Source organism: Sardina pilchardus, chromosome 18, assembly GCF_963854185.1.
Source record: "Sardina pilchardus chromosome 18, fSarPil1.1, whole genome shotgun sequence".
Taxonomy (NCBI): Eukaryota; Metazoa; Chordata; class Actinopteri; order Clupeiformes; family Clupeidae; genus Sardina; species Sardina pilchardus.
In genome coordinates, this window is record NC_085011.1 from 4234304 (window position 1) to 4253458 (window position 19155).

General features: G+C 46.0%; 1 protein-coding gene across 1 annotated transcript in view; it reads right to left on the reverse strand.

Moving 5' to 3' along the window:
- Positions 1-41: 41 nt before the first annotated feature.
- LOC134064168 (echinoderm microtubule-associated protein-like 6) overlaps positions 42-19155 on the reverse strand; it is an 81834-nt gene continuing 62720 nt past the window's right edge. The window contains exons 28-41 of the mRNA XM_062519991.1: positions 16362-16440; positions 15518-15647; positions 14455-14553; positions 10434-10607; positions 9932-10143; positions 9110-9267; positions 8490-8604; positions 7337-7525; positions 6101-6273; positions 5246-5408; positions 3340-3443; positions 2681-2834; positions 2325-2425; positions 42-2141 (exon numbers count right to left, since the gene is read on the reverse strand). Coding sequence (XP_062375975.1) covers positions 2117-2141; positions 2325-2425; positions 2681-2834; positions 3340-3443; positions 5246-5408; positions 6101-6273; positions 7337-7525; positions 8490-8604; positions 9110-9267; positions 9932-10143; positions 10434-10607; positions 14455-14553; positions 15518-15647; positions 16362-16440 — 1876 coding nt within the window. The 3' untranslated portion in view covers positions 42-2116. The remainder of the gene's footprint in view (positions 2142-2324; positions 2426-2680; positions 2835-3339; positions 3444-5245; positions 5409-6100; positions 6274-7336; positions 7526-8489; positions 8605-9109; positions 9268-9931; positions 10144-10433; positions 10608-14454; positions 14554-15517; positions 15648-16361; positions 16441-19155) is intronic.

The following is a 19155-nucleotide window of genomic DNA, read 5'->3' on the forward strand; positions in this document are numbered from 1 at the left end:
GGTCTTAAGCCCATTGAAATAACCACTGGACCAGAAGAACGTTCATTGTCCACATTCTGGTCTTATTTATTAAGTTTGTATATAGCACATATAGACACAGATCACACATTCATGATTTCATGAGATTTGGTATAAAAAGCAAAACCATGATTGTCATTCATTCAGTGAAATCCAGCTTCATTCATTTCACATCTGTACGGTTTAAAAATAAAGTCATGCACAGAGCAATTTTCTGTCAATGTACAGTATGATACAAACAATTGGAACACCAATCAAACTGATCAAGTAAAAAAACTGCTGAACATCCATATTCAACACAGACTCACATAACAATATTGACGTAATATTGCTGCGACACTTAGAGCTAAACATTACAGTGAGAAAGAAGTACTGGCTAGACATGAAGGCAACGCTGAGAATTGAACAGGTGGACTATGAGAAATTAAGACCTGGACTCCTTAGCACAACACGGCCCCAAGGACAGATGCATTTTTTTGTCACATCAGAACGTTACTCTTCAAAGTTTGTATGTTAACCTGCCTTTGGTTGCGACCTATGAATTCAGTTAAGAAACCCCTTCTCTGAATTAAGACTGCATAGCCAACTTTGGTGTTACACTGTAAGTGCCCTTGACTGTCTGCTTATTCCAGAGCAAACTGTCCAAAGGATTCTCTGAAGGACCAACCCTCATCCAGGAAGCATTAGACACAACGCCTACACGCTGGAGGACCAATAAAGTGTGATTTGGGCACATCATACAAGGAATTCTGTGAATTCAGTCTGCATCTAAATGTTTTTATAAAACCATCAACACGCTTTGTTTCACACTCATAAGTTTGAATCAAGTAAGACAGGAGACAAAACGATTACCTTCCTGGCCTGCATACAGAGGATGCAACACTTCACTTGATTTATGCATTTTAAAGCCCACACAATACACTGTCCACTACATCCAACACAGATATTTCAAGTTGGGACACTTCCTCCATGTGGATAACTTGCGAGCGAGTCCAAGTGTAGGGCTTCAAAAGCATAGCTGTCTAGAGACTGATTACAATTACAGTTGTTCACAATTTTGAAACACAGAGAAGCGATTTCTTTGACGGGAAGATAAATCCACAAGGTCTACCATTCACCTAATGCTTTCATGCTCTCTCACTCAACATTCACCAGCACCACGAGTGTTATTACAGCAGAATGGGAAAGTCTACATTTATTGTGGTGATTTTAAACACTTGAATGCCTGTTTCAGTGCAGAAACAGATTTTGTGGGATATTTTCAAATTGGATTTGAGGCATATGTTTGTGATTGATGAATTCAGTGTGTCACTGGAAGGCAAAAATTTATTTCATTTGAAGGAAATATGTTTTTGGGTGAGGTGTGTCTGTTTCCATGATTTGTTATTTGTACATATAGGGGCAATTGCTTTTGGAGTTTAATGCGGTTTTAAACTGGAGTTGGAGCTGGGAGTTGGAGCTGGGAGTTGGAATTTAAAGCCGTGTTAAACTCCGAACTAGCAACAGAGCAATTGCCCCATAGTGTGTTGGTTTTGATTTGTGTTTACAGCGTAGAGAAAATAGTGCACAATTTAAGGAAATGTAGTGTTTTGGGGATTGTGAAAAACTGTAAGAGAATCAACTGACCCTTTAGCACCTTAAGTTTACAAAACCAAGAAACCTTGATTTATGAAAACAAAGAATGAAAATATTCATAAAGGCACTTACATTTCATGATTAAAAAAAAAAAAAAAAATCTTTGCACAACAATGAAACTGACATTAGAAATGCTTTGATAAATAATAATACAAAATAAACAAGCATCTGCTATGGCACCCCGTTCCCTTCAATATTCCTAATGTAAAACGGCTTATGTAAACATAGATTTATTTCTCTGGACGCCCCACCAATCACCATTGGAAATGGAGCATTTTCTAGAACAATCCTTCACAATCTGTAATTTACAAACACAAACAACAACAAAGAAAATATTGCACCTCTGAACCAACCCCTACTACCCCACTCAGAACCTCTCCTTCGACGTCTGTCAGGTTGGTGATTCTTTTGCAGCATGTCAAGCCAGACACTTGAGGTTTAGGAAACGAACGAGGTGCCTGTGTCACAGGCATTTCCACACAAACACACTGCAAGAGAATAATAACAATTTCACATGTAATTTCATAAACTAGTGCTTTTATTTCCACCATGCGGTGTTATATTGCTTGTGTGTGCTTGTGTATACTGCTTGTGTTATGCCATGCTTGCTTGACATGTTGTCATAACAGCTACTGCACAGATGATTGGCTAATGCATTCAGTGGCTGGTACCTGCAGTCGTCGCCTCCAGTGCTGATCACGTGTTTATCATCGTGGGAGAAACGAATGTTGGTCACGTGAGCCGAGTGTCCAAAGTAGCGCTTATGTTTGGCCTGCAGAGAGAGAGAGAGAGAGAGAGAGAGAGAGAGAGAGAGAAAGTGTGAGACAGGGGAGGTGAGAGATAGAGAGAGGGAGAAATAAAGAGAATGAGAGAGGGAAAGAATGAGAGAGAGAGAGAGAGAGAGAGAGAGAGAGGGGAGGTGAAGAGAGAGAGGAGAGATGGAACAAATGAGACATCTTGTGTACAGTATAAACTACCAAACAGTAACACCAGATCCCCTGTTCAGCATCAGCTTGCTCTAACGTACAAATTTGTCTGGACATGGGAAATCGAAGAGCTTGACCAGGCCGAAGTCATCGCCAGTGACAATGTTGAGGCCAGCATGGGAGACGCAGGCACAGTTGACATCCGCCTTGTCTGCATTTCTTGGCCAAATTCCCAGAACTTCGTCCCCGAGGATGCTGCGCAGAGAGAGAGAGTGTGAGCGAGAGAGAGAGAGAGAGAGAGAGAGAGAGAGAGAGAAAGAGGGAGTGAGCGAGAGAGAGAGGGAGAGAGAGAGAGAGAGAGAGAGGGAGTGAGCGAGAGAGAGAGAGTGTGAGCGAAAGAGAGAGAGAGAGAGAGAGGGAGCGAGAGAGAGAGAGGGAGAGAGAGAGAGAGAAACCATAAATCTTGTTTCCACTGCATAGCAGCATGACAGCACACTCAAACACAGAGCAAAGACGTTAACTACAGTCCTATCATTTATATAATTTATGGTCTATCGAAGTCTACAGCGAAACATACACCACTCAATCAGTCTCCTTGTCACAAGTGCTTATTCTACCATTATTCTAGCAGGTGAAACCGCCTGCACAAAGTACTCCAAAACAACATGATGGTGGTTAAGAGCTCATCATCAGCTCAGTAGATGGGGCAAGTCTACAGAAGGGTGTCACTGTTATCGGTGTACACTACAGATGGCAGCACCTGGTCCAGCTGGCCCAGGTGATTCTGTCGGTGACAGCCTGGTCCTGCACAATCTTCCCCGATGGAACCTCATGCACCTGTCGCTTGTAAGCTCCTGTTGACACCTGCGGACATGATACAGCAACCAGAAATTGCTCAAAATTAACCATTTATTGAGATCAAAGGCACTGGATTTGTACACAACATAAAAAAAAACAAGCTATACTGTATGTTTGCTAATTGTTGCAGGCTGATTTGTTTGTAATAAAAACGACTTAATTGAGATCAATGACTCTAGAAACGACTTCATTGAGATCAATGACTGTAGAAACAGTCTGCTTAACTGACTATGTAGTCCAGCGTAACACTCGGGATAGTCTGATCGATGACTGTAGAAACAGTCCTGGGCCGGGTCTCCCAAAAATTTTAAGAAGCTCTTAAGTGCTAAGAACTTCTTAGGAGCGTTGTAAGAATGTTCTAAGAACGCTCCTAAGAAGTTCTTAGGACTTAAGAGCTTCTTAACGATTTTGGGAAACCCGGCCCTGGTCAGTTAAGCAGACACTGTTTCTACCAACATGAATCATGAGACTATCCCAAGTGTTGCGCAGGACTCCATAGCAGTCCCCATAGCACGTGTAGCCCCAGACACAGCAGCTCCTGGCTCCTGGGGGACCTGCATGCGTTCTAGTGCTCCAGTAGCCGACGAGCCTCCCCTCCCTCTCGTGCTCGTCCTCCCCCCTCATTAGTCTTCTGCACTGACAGCAGCACCCTTCTGCCCCCAACCCCCCGCCCACCCCGCCCCGCCCCCCACTCGTGAAAAGGACACTTATTTCCACCACCCCCCCAGGCCCCCGGACACGGACGTGGGTTAAATGTGTCCCTCTGAGTCACCCCCAAACCCTGTGCTCCGCTCCGCTCTGCCCCGGTACAGCACTGACACCTGACACCAGACACCGCGCTCCCGCTCCTGCTCCCGCTCCTGCTCCTGCTTGTGCTTCCCACACAGAAAGAGTCCAAAAGCACCACGACCAGGACCCCAGCGCTCCCCCGATACCAGCGCAGGACAAGAATGCCTCTGTTGGGAGTGGGCTAAATACGCTGCAGAAAGGCCCATCTGCACTCTGTGTCAGGGGTTATTGTGAGGGAGATGGACTCGGGCTATAAATAGCCGAGGTTTGCCATATATGTATTCCACCAAATATAGTTCCAGGTCTCCTTGTGTTTTTATGCTGGATTCTTACTCTACATACAAAGATTATTTTAAGTCATGCGATCCATGTTTCTCATGTTTCATAATTATTACTCATAAATTGCAACCAGACATGGCCAGGCATGGGTGATACTGTAGATTTATCGCCTAATGAGATATTTAAGGTTTTTATATCATGTTAACTAACGTTAAGGGACTATTTGACCTATTTGCAAACTTGTTAATCTCCTGCTATTTTTCAATCATGACGGTTTCATTCTAACATCTCTATGCGTGAAGTTTGTCATGTAATTCTAAGCTGATAAGTTAATAAAAGCTACCAATGGAGGAATGGGAAATGTCAATAGTTATTGAGGAGTGCAGGCTACATACAGTACATAATATTCACTGCGTTAATGAATTCCTCCTGCCTCGTATATACGCTGCACACACACACACACAAACTAAACAAACACACACATACTGTACATGTAACCTGCGTTGTGTGGAACCACCGCGGTCCAGCCCTGCACACGCCTGGACTCGAACCCGCGAGACAGCAGCACCTCGGATCGGGAGTCGAGCGCGCTAACAATCCAGCTAAAAGCCCAGGCTACTAGCTTTCATGCCAGCAGCGCTCTTGAAGCGTCGGGGAGTGAGGTTTTACTAACGTTCCACAGCATAGCTAACCAGCTAGCACCCGTTACATACACACGTATAGATGATATTTTTCAGTACCTCGATGAACCTGCTATCGGCGGAGAAGTCCATCTGGAGGAGGAAGCTGGGGATGTCCTTGCAGTAGCCGATGCGGTTGAGCGAGGGCCCCTGCGTGAGGTCATACAGGTCCACCGTGCACTCCGCCGAGCCCACCGCCAGCAGACGCTTATCTGGACTGAACCTGCAGCAGGACACGACACACACTTCATGCTGCGGGGCTCCAGCACACACTCACAACACATTCCACACTACATGCTTTTATTTTGACGAGATTGAAGGTCTTCTTTAGTCTAGGGGTGCCTCTCATTTGGGCTTTTATACAGTACATCCTCCCTCTCTCCTCGGGCCTCGATCCTCACTGATCTACATAAAGAATGATGGGGCGGTTAGTTATAGATCAGTACAGTATAGATCGAGGATCGAGCATCGAGGATCGAGGAGAGGCAACCAAGGACTACAGTAGGAGCAGTCCAAGTACGGACAGCTGGTCCACTTTGCTCGCCAGATATCAGCCGAGGTAGCCATGTTGTGTCCGACTCCGACAGCACCAATAATGGGAGCATTTTAGCGTCTCTGTACATGTGAATGCATGACATGATTTTTTTGTATCGTTCTGTAACAAACAATGAGAGGCCATGCTCATCCCAAAAGCCATTTAGATGGGTGCAAGCATACACAGTAGCATACAGGAGATAAGACATTATCCACACACCAAGGAGATATTGCAATATTCCAATCTCCGGATCATCTCTCATCTAATTTTGTAACAAAAGGATTGCCAAGTAGCTTTTAATATATAACAGAGGAGAAGCTTTTTCATCGTCTCCCAAATGTGATTTGTTATGTACGACTACGGGCCCTCCATATTCCTACCGTATATCCTGAATGGCAGCGCTGCGGTCTCGCTTCTTCCCCCACATCTTGAGTGAGTTGGTGAGGAGGATGATGAACTCCCCGTTCTTCATCCCCACCGACACCATCTCGCCGTCGGAGCTGTAGGCTGCACACTTGGCAGGGTGGCCCAGGCTGACTTTGTTCAGCAGTTTCTGGTGGCAGAGGAGAAGAGCGTGTGGTGGGAGAGGAGGAGAGGAGGAGAGGAGGAGAGGAGGAGGAGAGCGTGTGGTGGGAGAGGAGGAGAGGAGGAGGAGAGCGTGTGGTGGGAGAGGAGGAGAGCGTGAACAATTTTCAATTTCAACTTAATTTCGCTTATAGAGCGCCAAAACATTACACATGTCTCATGGCGCTTTACAAAGTGTTAGACATTCAAAGAGAGCCCATGAGTAACAGGGGCAAGGAAAAACTCCCTAGAATTGGAGATACATATAGGAAGAAACCTCAGACAGATCCACGACTCAAGGGCCCCACCCATCTGCCTTGGGTCAGTTACAGTACAGTCATTTGTAGTTTGAAAGTTACAATGACAATGAAAGTTCAATGAAAGAACAAGCCTGACCCTGACAATATAGCCAACATCTCTACAGTGGCCTGCCCTGCCCTGCCCAGTTCCTTCGTCTCCGAGAGGGAGGGGTACTCAGACAGACAAAAAGAAGAGAGAGAGAGAAAGAGAGAGAGAGACAGAGAGAGAGAGAGAAAGAGAGAGAGAGAGAGAGAGAGAGAGAGAAAGAGAGAGAGAGAGAGAGAGAAAGAGAGAGAGAGAGAGAGAGAGAGAGAGAGAAAGAGAGAGAGAGAGAGAGAGAGAGAGATAGGGTGCCTCTCATTAGGGCTCCCTTCCTTCCTCGATCCGTCCTCTCTGATCTAGATAAAGAATGATGGAGCGGCAACAATGGGATAGTCTATCCAGTGTTAGCTATGTATCAGTGGGAACGCCCCCTCGAGGATCGAGCATCAAGGATTGAGGAGAGATGTTGAGAGGCACCCAGAGAGAGAGAGAGAGGAGGGGGGGAGGAAGAGAGAGAGAGGGGGAGGGAGATACACTTTCAGACTGTTTAATAACTGGGCTTTAGTTATGAGTAGCTTCACCCTTAGTATTCTACCATGTGATGCGTTCTTGAGAGCATCAATTCACCTCAGATATCTGCACACCTATGAAGTAGTTCCAGGAGTTCCACACATTCTCACTAGCGTCTCTAGTGAGTGCCTTGGCCTCACCTTGTCTGCTAGGTCCCATATCCGGATTGTTCCGTCGTCGCTAGCAGAGATGAAGACGTCTTTAGCGGGATGGGCGGCCAGGCCCCAGATCTCTCCCTGCATGTGACCGTTAATCAGGATGTTGGAGGCGGCGTTCTTCTCTCCCACCTCAATGATCTCTCCATCCTTAGTGCCCACCAGGATCTTACCCTGACAGGGGGAACAACAGACACCTTACAGACATTCAGCCTTTATACCCTGACAGGGGAAACAACAGACACCTTACAGACATTCAGCCTTTATACCTTTACAGGGGAAACAACAGACACCTTACAGACATTCAGCATTAATGTCAAACTGTCAATTAGGGCCCATTCACACTAGGTCCGCTGGACCGGACCCGGGTTCGTTTGGTCCGATGGTCCGGCTGTTTTTGATAGTGTGAACGCAACCGTACCGAACTCGGGTGCGGACCCGGGACCGGACTCGGGTCCGCCTGAAAAGGTGGTCTCGGGTCCGGTTCGCTAGAACCCTGGAGCAGGTTGCTAAGCAAACGTTCTGAAGATTCTAAAGAATCTTTACCTTTGTCCTCTTCATTGCACTGCCTTTTGCTGTGTTGTAAAAGTGATATTTTGTAAACAGAATTCTGGAAGTTCGTGTTAATTATGACGCAAACGGACCCGGGTCCGCAGACAAACATGTAATGTGAACAGAGACCAACCACGGCAGAAATAACCGCACTCGGGTCCGGTCCAGCTAAACGGACCTAGTATGAAAGCAACCTTACTCTCTGTCCACTGAGTTCTAGTACTATTCGAACACATTGGATGGGGAATCACAAAATGGATGGATTTGTTCTAGGGGTTGACTGCTTGGGGACCGACGAACACTACTATAACATTTGAAATCTAAAACCATACCACTAAATGACTAAACTTACTCTGAGCTAACTCTCTGCTAACAGACTAACACAGACATACGTGTACAGCACAAACGTTACCTTGTGGGACACTTTGTGTTTTAAAAACAAATTCAGTCAGATGACAACAGGACAGCGAGTGGAACAAGATAAGGAGAGAGAGTGAGTTCAGGCGAGCGATGGTCACATGGAGGGGTGTGTGTGTGTGTGTGTGTGTGTGTGTGTGTGTGTGTGTGTGTCAGCGTGTCCCCTCACCTTCCCCCGACACACGGTGCGCACACACTCCACGGACTGCCCCGTCTCCAGCTGGAACGCTCGACAGCGCTTCATCTCCTGGTCCCACAGCTTCACCGCTCCACCCTCCTTCGTCCTGACGGAGCATCAGAAACACACACCATGAGTAAACACACACACACACACACTCACACACGGACACACACACACGGTCCCACAGCTTCACAGCTTCACCCTCCTTCGTCCTGACGGAGCATCAGAAACACACATCATGAGTAAACACACACACACACAAACACTCACACACGGACACACACACGGTCCCACAGCTTCACCGCTCCACCCTCTTTTGTCCTGACGGAGCATCAGCAACACACACCATGAGTAAACACACACACACACACACACACACACACACACACACAAACACACACACAAACACACACACACAAACACAAGCACACCGACACACACACACACACACACACACACACATATACTTTATATGTCCTCATAACTGATGACAAGAATATCTGACTCAACATATTCTGTGCCTTGTGTCTGTGGAGTGCATGTAATGAATGACTTCTCATAGAAATGACGCTAAGGAGTGATCCGCTCTGGACGTGTGTGTGACTCACGGCCGCTCCTTGCCCCCGGTGACGATGAGTCCGTCGCGGAGCGTGGTGTACATGGTGAACACGGGGCCCGTGTGAGCTTTGGCCACCACGCGCACCAGGAAGTGGTCCCTCCACACGTACACGTCCCCGTTGATGGCCCCCGAGAACGTCAGGTTGTTCTGAACGCACACACAAACACAAACACGGGGGCCTTTAGGACCCTGCTCTCAACCATGGGCAAAGTGCAGTCTTACTGTAACTAGTAGGCAAAATCTAATTGTATCAATGTTCCCAACTGCTACACAATAATAATGCAGAACCTTTGCATGCTGACAGCCCTTTGCCTGCAATATACCGCAATATAAATTAGGGCCCAATACAGCGAAGCAAACTCAGCTAACTCAAACCATGCAGTATACATTACTGTACATTTAAAGTTTTCCCCATGTCATTAACTATAGGTGTTTTGCTATAAATTACTGTAACTGTTATGACTCAAAACAATTATCTATTAGGATAACATATACAGGATATATGATTGAGATATATAACATAAGATTGATATGTGATAAATGATTGACTGTTAAATGTTCAATGAGACAGCTCACTGAAGACTTTTATGATAGTTCAGATGACATTTATATTTACATTTGTTCATTTATAGACACTTTTATCCAAAGTGACTCACAAATATGAGGAATAATGTTCAAGCTACTGTACTATACAGAGGAGACCTCAGATAGCAATTAATACCACATCAATCAATACTATAACCCGTGCACAAGAGAGCAGAACATGTCAGCTATGAGTCAGAGCGTAGTTGGAGGACCATTGTCCACTTACAGCACCAAAGGCCACTGACAGCATGGTCTGCATCCTGGCGTCGTCCACCACACCCCCCACCACCCCTTTCTTATACATCAGGGAGCCTCCCACCAGCGTCCAGAACTTGATGTGTTTGATGCCCACCGACACAAACTGGGAGTCGGAGTCCGGCCGAAACTCGGCCACAAATATGCGGTCCGCATGGCCCCCTTTACTGGTCACTTTGGCTCCTGTGAAACACACACACACACACACACACACACACACACACACACACACACCCACACACACACACACACACACACACACACACACACACATATACGCACACAAGTCGTGAAAAGCACTTGAAAGGGATCTTAAACTAGTTCATATCAATTATCCTATACGAAACTGTATTTTTTTTAAAACAGTTGTACGTCCACTTTTGGGTGAACTTGGACTTTTGAACAGTCTTCCACCCGCTGTGTACATTGAACGTTCCCTTTTCCACCTCCAGCCGACGTGACGACGGACTCACCTTCCTGCCACCGCCACACGGTGATGCAGTGGTCAGCGTCCACGCCGACGGACAGCAGCAGCTTGCCCGTGGCGCTGAAGTTCAGGTAGCCCACGCCCTTGCCGTGCGCGCAGCGCAAGATGGACAGCGTCTGCTTGCTCATGGCGTCCCACACGTGGATGGACGGCGTGGTGCCTGGACGGTGGGGGGGACAGGGACAGGGCAGGAGGACAAACTCTGTGAGCTATTGCTTTTAACCTTACTTTTTACTTCTTTTATTTTCTTACTTGATTCTATTTCACCTGTTTTATTCTATATATTTTATTTCACTCAGTCTATTGCTTTTAACCTTATTATTTTTTTTACTTCTTTTATTTTCTTACTTGATTCTATTTCACCTGTTTTATTCTATGCTGATTGCTGATCTTAATATTGCTTTCTTTTTACTTATTTCATGCATTGTTTTGTCAAGACCTGTGTATTCTTGGGCTCCTTTTATCTACTGTCCTGCCCTAACCTGATTTCTGCCAATGTAAAGCGCTTTGGGTCAACTCCTGTTGTATTTAAATGTGCTATATAAATAAAAGTGACTTGACTTGACTTGACTAGCACAGCGCTTCCTACTGACACAGACTGAGGCTCACAGACACCTACAGTACGAGCGAGCACAGACACTAACAGGCTGTGAGGGGAAATCAGAGACTCTATCAAATCAGAGACACATCCTCTCCTGTATATAGCCTAATTAAACCCTGTATCTTGATTGGACTTCCTTGTGACTGGATCTCATGTTACACTTTGGTCTACAATCTTTTTTACCAACAGTTGAGATCACAAAAATGATTGAAAAGGACTTCCTGGAGAAGCTGTACATTTGAGTTGCTCTTTAGACTAACAGTGAGAGCACCAGATGAAGTGGGGTTGATTTAATCCCCAAGAGAACCAAATTGAAAAAAAAAAAAAAAAAAAAGTAATAATAATTAATAATAGTGCTTCCTATACTACTAACACGCTCTGGTGCTCACAGACACCTACAGTACTATCACAGACACCTACTATCATAGACACCCACTATCACAGACACCTACGATCACAGACACTAACAGGCAGAGATCGAGGTAAAGTGAGGTTGAGAAGGAGTACATGTATTTAATCCCAGAAGAAGACATTTAGAGAAAAAACCCATCAGCGGGGGGCGCTGTGGCGCAAGTGTCTATAGCGTCTATACCATGTTTGGGACCGAGGTTCAACTCTGACCTGCGGTGTCTATGGCGTCTATACCATGTTTGGGACCGAGGTTCAACTCTGACCTGCGGTGTCTATGGCGTCTATACCATGTTTGGGACCGAGGTTCAACTCTGACCTGCGGTGTCTATGGCGTCTATACCATGTTTGGGACCGAGGTTCAACTCTGACCTGCGGTGTCTATGGCGTCTATACCATGTTTGGGACCGAGGTTCAACTCTGACCTGCGGTCACGCCCCAGTCCCACCCCGTCTCTCTCTCTCTCTCTCTCCCACTTGCTTCTTGTCGATCTTCACTGTCCTGCCTAAATAAAGGCGATGAAAAATGGATGGTTTGTTGAAATTCAAGTTACGTCTTTCTAATTGTTCACCAAGCATCACTATAACCAAACTCTACACCTACCCCTAACCGTAACTATAAATTATGGGCAGTTGAGAGGCCCAACAAATAATTTACTTAGAATCACAGCATAGTCTATAGTTGACCATCCAAGTAGTGTGATGTTAATCTACCATCCATCGCGCATCACTGATGAAATTCACTGATTCTGAATGTGCTGCCCTGCTCATGAAAAAACTAGGTAAATCCTTCCCTTTGATTTCTTTAACCAGTCGACCATTGCTAACAGGACTACAGTCTGAGGCACTTTAACAGACAGAAGTATGCAGGACAAACCAGAGAGAAGATATGGATAGCTACAGGAAGAGGGAGAGAGAAGGGGAGAGAGAAGAGGAGAGAGAAGAGAGAGAAGAGGAGATAGAAGAGGAGAGATGAGAGAAAAGAGGAGAGAAGAGAGAGAAAAGAGGAGAGAAGAGGAGAGAGAAGAAGAGAGAAGAGGAGGATGGAAGAAAGAGAAGAGTGGAGAGAAGAGGAGAGAGAAGAGAGAAGAGGAGAGAAGAAGAGAGAAGAGAAGAGGAGAGAAGAGAGAGGAGAGAAGAGGAGGGAGAAGAGAGAAGAGAGAAGATAGAAGAGAGAAGAGAAGAGAAGAAGAGAGAAGAGAAGAGGAGAGAAGAGAGAGGAGAGAGAAGAAGAGAGAAGAGAAGAGGAGAGAAGAGAGAGAAGAAGAGAGAAGAGAGAAGAGGAGAGTGGAAGAGAGAGGAGAGAAGAGGAGAGAAGAGAGAGGAGGAGAGAAGAAGAGAGAAGATAGAAGAGAGAAGAGGAGGAAGAAGACATGGCCAACTGCTGAAGGGTGGAGGAGGACAGACTACAGCACGTGCTACTGAAATCAAGCTTTGAACTCTGAGGGAACAAGGACATCCACTGCGCACAGAAGTCAGAGATATTCGGCTTTAGGGTGAAATGTGTTGGCCTTTGTTTGAACACATTATTTGAGATGAGGAAATCACCATTGCATGCCTCTATTTAAATGCCCTGCTGTCATGGAATAATAACAATAATACCACTGTAGCTTGAACTTTTGTCCATAAGTTTGTCCATTAAGTTTCACCCGACAGCAAGATATCCCTAACTTTCTGTGAGTAGCGTACATGGCAAAAACACCAGAGGATTTACTGTGGTCACAATATTATTTTGCACGACACAATGGATTATGAGCTATGAAAGTATAGTAAAACAAGACTATGAGAGCGCAACATTTGCTATTTAATTCATCCCAAAAATGTTCTTTTATGAACTGCAAACAGACACAGAAATGTCAAAGAGGATCTTCGGAAACCTAGACACAGTGCATTTTGTAGATGGTGATAACACTGCAAATGGACAGACTGATGTCTACATGTCTTGTGTTTGTTGACTGGTCTCCACGGATACATGACTACCCAGGGGGTACATAGGACACAGAGTACAGAGAGGCAGCCAGAGGAGACGAAGAGGAGGAGGAGGAGGAGGAGGAGGAGGAGGAGGAGGAGGAGGGGGAGGAGGGGGAGGAGGAAGAGAGGAGGAAGAGAGGAGGAGGAGGAGAGGAGGAAGAAGAGGAGGAGGTGGAGGAGAGGAAGAGGAGGAGGAGGAGACGCCACAGGGGAGAGATCAGTAGCAAATACCCTGATCTCATGATCTGCACACACACGTCAAAACACACACACACACACACACACACACACACACACACTTATTTTCAGACATACAGATACACACAGACCCCTCTCACACACACACACACACACACACACACACACACACACTTATTTTCAGACATACAGATACACACAGACCCCTCCCACACACACACACACACACACACACACACACACACACACACACAAACACATAAACAGACAGACAGGCACGCAAAGACACACACAAACGCACACGCTCACACACACACACACACACAGGGTTGTGGTGGAGGAGGGCCAGGCCTGAGCGTGTCTTACCTGGCAGCTCAGTGACATCGCCTGGGGAGTGTGTGCAATGAGAAAGAAATGAAGCAGCAAAAGAACACAGCTGCCATGAGTTACCTCTGATGCTGCAGAAGAGCTCAACATCAGCACGCACAACACACACACACACACACACACACACACACACACACACACACACACACCCTACTCATACACACACACAACCATTCATACATATAGCCGAAAAGAGTGCAAAATTATGTCCAGCGTATGCAAAGTAAACAAGGCATTGACTAACACAACTACCACAGCAAGTCCCAGTCCCATGCAACACACTGCAGAACATGCTATGGTCTCTGATCACATGCACACACACACGGCGCACACACGGCACACACACGGGCAGCCCGGTCACTGCTCAGCTGGCCTCATGGCTCCGCCGCCGACAGCGCGGGCACTCAGAAACGCCGGAGCGATGGGCGAGCGTCGATACGTACCGATCTGACCCGTGGCGATGACGTTCTTATATTTGGGGTGCTGGTTGACCGTCAGACACAGGATGTCGTCCGTGTGTTCCAAGTAGAAGCTCTGAGTGCCTGAGGAGAAAGAGCAGCTTCGCTTTCATGTCATGTAGAGATGCAATATACACACAACACACTCAGCAATATACACATATCGTGTAGCAATATACACACACACTGAGTGATGTTTCTAGATCCGCTCAGCAATATACTGTACACACAACACACATATCGTGTAGCAATATACAGTACACACACTGAGTGATGTTTCTATAACCGCTCAGCAATATACTGTACTCACAAAACACATATCGTGTAGCAATATACACACAACACACATTCTGCTTCTGATACCGGTAACCACAGTAGCAAAGCTTTTAAAATGACTTTCATTGTAGATGGTCATCAACCCTTTTCTTGGCATTTCACACATCGTCAGCTTTTACTGAGCAAATAGTTTGCAATGCGTTGCTTAGATACATGCCAAAATCGAACCATAGAGTAATAAGCACAGGATTGACAGTAACTCTAGTCCGTCTGGAAAGTGATCTAATGCAAATCTAATGTCTGTGGTCAGTAATCATCTCTCTGGTGTGGTCAGTACAGTAGTCAATCTGTAGTCAGTTTCTTTGTCTTTCATGTTTAATGTGTTTCAGTCTCAGTACAAATCCTTCCTGTGTTCAGTGTATTTGCTCATGAAAGTTTGATTGGCTGCAGCCTAATGAAACAGTAATGGCCTGACCTCTGACCTGTGTGTGTGTGTGTGTGTGTGCGTGATTGGCTGGAGCCTAATGAAACAGTAATGGCCTGAGCTCAGACCTCGTCTCACTGACACATAGCGTAATGTGATGGGAGTGTCAGTCGCTGTGTGTGCATGCATGTGTGTGTGTGTGTGTGTGTGTCTTTGTGTGTCTGTGTCTGTGTCTGTGTGTGTGTGCGTGTGCGTGTGCATGTGTGCGTGTGTGTTTCTGTGTGTGTGTGTGTGTGTGTGTGTCTGTGTCTGTGTCTGTGTGTGCGTGTGTGTGTGTGTGAGAGGCACCTGTGGTGAGGCTGTGCACCAGGGCGGTGGCTGCGGTGTGGTAGACGATGTCCGCTCCATCGTTGAGGTAGTGAAGGTTGTTGCGACAGTCGAAACCCCGAAACCCAAACACATGGTCCAGGACCAAGTCCTGTGGGACACACAGCAGACAACTCACCATGAGACACATGAGAGACTCCTGTCACACACACACACACACACACACACACACACACAGTCCAGAGAACTCACCATGAGACACATGAGAGACTCCTGTCACACACACACACACACACACACACACACAGCCCAGAGAACTCACCATGAGACACATGAGAGACTCCTGTCACACACACACACACACACACACACACACAGCCCAGAGAACTCACCATGAGACACATGAGAGACTCCTGTCACACACACACACACACACACACACACACACACAGTCCAGAGAACTCACCACGAGACACATGAGAGACTCCTGTCAGATGCACACACACACACACACACACACACACACACACACACACACAGTCCAGAGAACTCACCATGAGACACATGAGAGACCCCTGTCACACGTGCACACACACGCACGCACACACACACACACACACACACACACACCCACCCACCCACCCACCCACACACCCACCCACACCCACACACACACACACACACACAAATGAACAGAACTGTGTGATACACTGATGCACAGAATATTTTATTACTTTCACCTTCCACACACACACACACACAACAGCTGTTGCCCACGGCATTACACTGCATGCATGTTAGCGGCACACACACACACACACACACACACACACACACACACACACACACACACACACACACACACCTCGACCAGCTTCTTCTTCTTGGTGATGTTGTTCCTCTGCAGCTTCTCTGGTGGGGGAGCCGCCCGGCTGACTGGAGGCCTACGGAGACCAGACACTAAGTCACTCCACTCTGGCTCACTACTGCACACACACGCACACACACACACACGCGCACACACACACGTATGCACACACACACACACATGTATGCACACACACACACACGCACACACACACGCACACGCACGCACACACACACACACATGTACACACGCACACACACACACACACACACACACACACACACACTCATTCCCACACGCACAAACACACACACACGTGCAGGCACACACACACACACACACACGCACACATACACAGCATCAGTCAGCATAGACAATGTCTTCTACAACAACTCTTATGCAAAGCGCTGTTTCTATTTCTATTTTTTTATTTCCCCTCCCCCAAAAAATTCACCAAAGTTACAGATTTTTTGTATTCATACTTTTCTGGGAAAATACACTTGAAATCTACATGTTGCGTAAGGAAGTGCCCGTGTGACAGCTGTAGTTCGTGACATACGGCATGCCCTGATGTCTAGGGACACTCTTGGTCCCACAGTGTTCTCATCCTCTAACATCCAGAGCCATAGATAGAGATTAATGTTACGCATTCTGAAACTGTAGCATTGTGCAACTGTAGCAATTGCAGTCGCGTCTACTTTTCAACTATCAGCTATCAAAACGGCAACACTTGTGGCGTACTGTAATCGCAACACTACAGTTTATCCAACCATCTCTCCCATCGGTAGCGGCCTTGCACGTGTCTATGTCCAGACCCAGCAGAGTAGCTCTCATCTCTCTGTATGCTTCGAGCCATGGTGTTTTGTGTATCATGTGTTGATTATATTGTTGTGTGAACAGACTTACTTTGTTGAACAGAAGCCAGCAATTTCCAGGATGATAACAAAAAGGTGAGGAATGACGGCCTTATCCGGCCACACTAACGTTATTAGTTCAGTATAGTGATGGACATATTTGTTTACTTATATATTTATTTGTGTAGCATAGGCTCAGGGCTTTCTAAGGTCTATGTATTATGTATGGGTATGTATAGTATTTGAGTATATTCTGTGAGTATATTATCTTGAAATAACTGAGCTTTGGCGGGTATATATGACTGTTCTGTTATGTCACTCATTCAGGCTGTCACTAGAAATTATTACTTTGTACTGACAAACATAATATATCTACAAAGAATAAGCATGTAACATGTATCCATTATATGAAACAAATTTCTGGAAGAAAATGGCTGACAGAGATTGAAACAAGTAAGAATGGCGGAGACAGAAGGGAGAGGGCTACAGTAGACCAACGTGACAAATACAGTACGCTATGCTGTGGACATATGGTGTTGGACAACTGTTGCTGAAATAATGTGGCTGAAGTAATAGGCTAGTAAGACACATTTATGAACCATTTATTTAACTGTTTAGATGCCAAGACTGACTGGTGGAGTTTTAGGTGAAACTGCAGAGTGAGTGATGGACTTTTTGAGAAGACTTCATAGATAACAAACCCTAAAGGTAGTGAGCACACAAACAGACAAGGGAGGGGCTGTTAAACCACACAATCAACAGTCGGGACAGCTGACAAAAACGTCCTTGTGTCTTGTGAAGCTGTACAATGACGATGGAGACCATTGTACCACATACCAGCATTTTCATGGCCATGTGTAAGTGTTTATGTCATCAAGCACAAGGGCCAGGCTTTAGAATCTCTGGTAAAACACTAGCCAATGAGGAGCCACTCTGAGGCAAACAGGAAATGACACGGTGTGTGTGTTGGTTCTGAGGCCCTGAGATAGTAGGCCTAGAGCCCCCTGGCCTGACTGGTTAGTATTTTACCAGCAGTGAGACACGAGAGGGAGCCCATAGAGCATCTGCTATTCCCTGTTCTCTGCTGCAGTCGACTCTCAGACCCAGATAGGCTAGTTTAGACGGAATGCCAGGCGGCACGAATCTGGACAAAAAGGCTCTTTGTGTCATGGCTAGATCTGAACACAAGCCCAGGACCAATGAATGCACATAGCGTTGTCCTTTCATCAATTTCATTAGGCTTTTGATTGATGGTGTAAATATAAATGTATATACACATAAATAATTTAAAAATCATCAAAGATTTCAATAAAGCTTCCCAAATTGAGACATCTGAGGCAATGAGTTTATCTGTGACCGAGTGTTCCATGCAGCAAACCAGAAAAGGGCAAACAAAACAGATGATTCTTCCTTCAGCCAGGCTGAAAACAAAAACAACAAAACAAACAAAACAAACAAACAAACAAAAAAACAAACAAACAAGAAATAAATATAAATATATTATATATCGTCAAGGTGGGATGGATGAGGGGAAGGGATGAGAACAACATGATCCCGCCTCGTCCAGGACGGGGGCCAATACACCACAGCGAGGGAACAGAGAGACACTTTGCACCTGGAGCCATTAGTGAGTGAAACAGATTAAAGCCTCACATTACCTGGATCCCCTTTGAGTGCAGGAGACAAAGCCAAGGGAGAGATTTAGTGAACTCAACTCCTGTCACCCTGCGACAGTGAGCACTGTGGCTAAAGCCTCATGCACAAGCAGAACAAACTAAAGAACACAGCTACGGAGGCCCCGTCATTCCGTTTCAGCTTTTTTTTTTTTTTTTTTTTAGCCTGCACTGCAAACCATGCTCTTTCCTTCCAACATGCCGGAGAGAGAGAGCGAAAGACAGAGAGAGAGAGAGAGAGAGAGAGAGAGAGAGAGGGAGAGG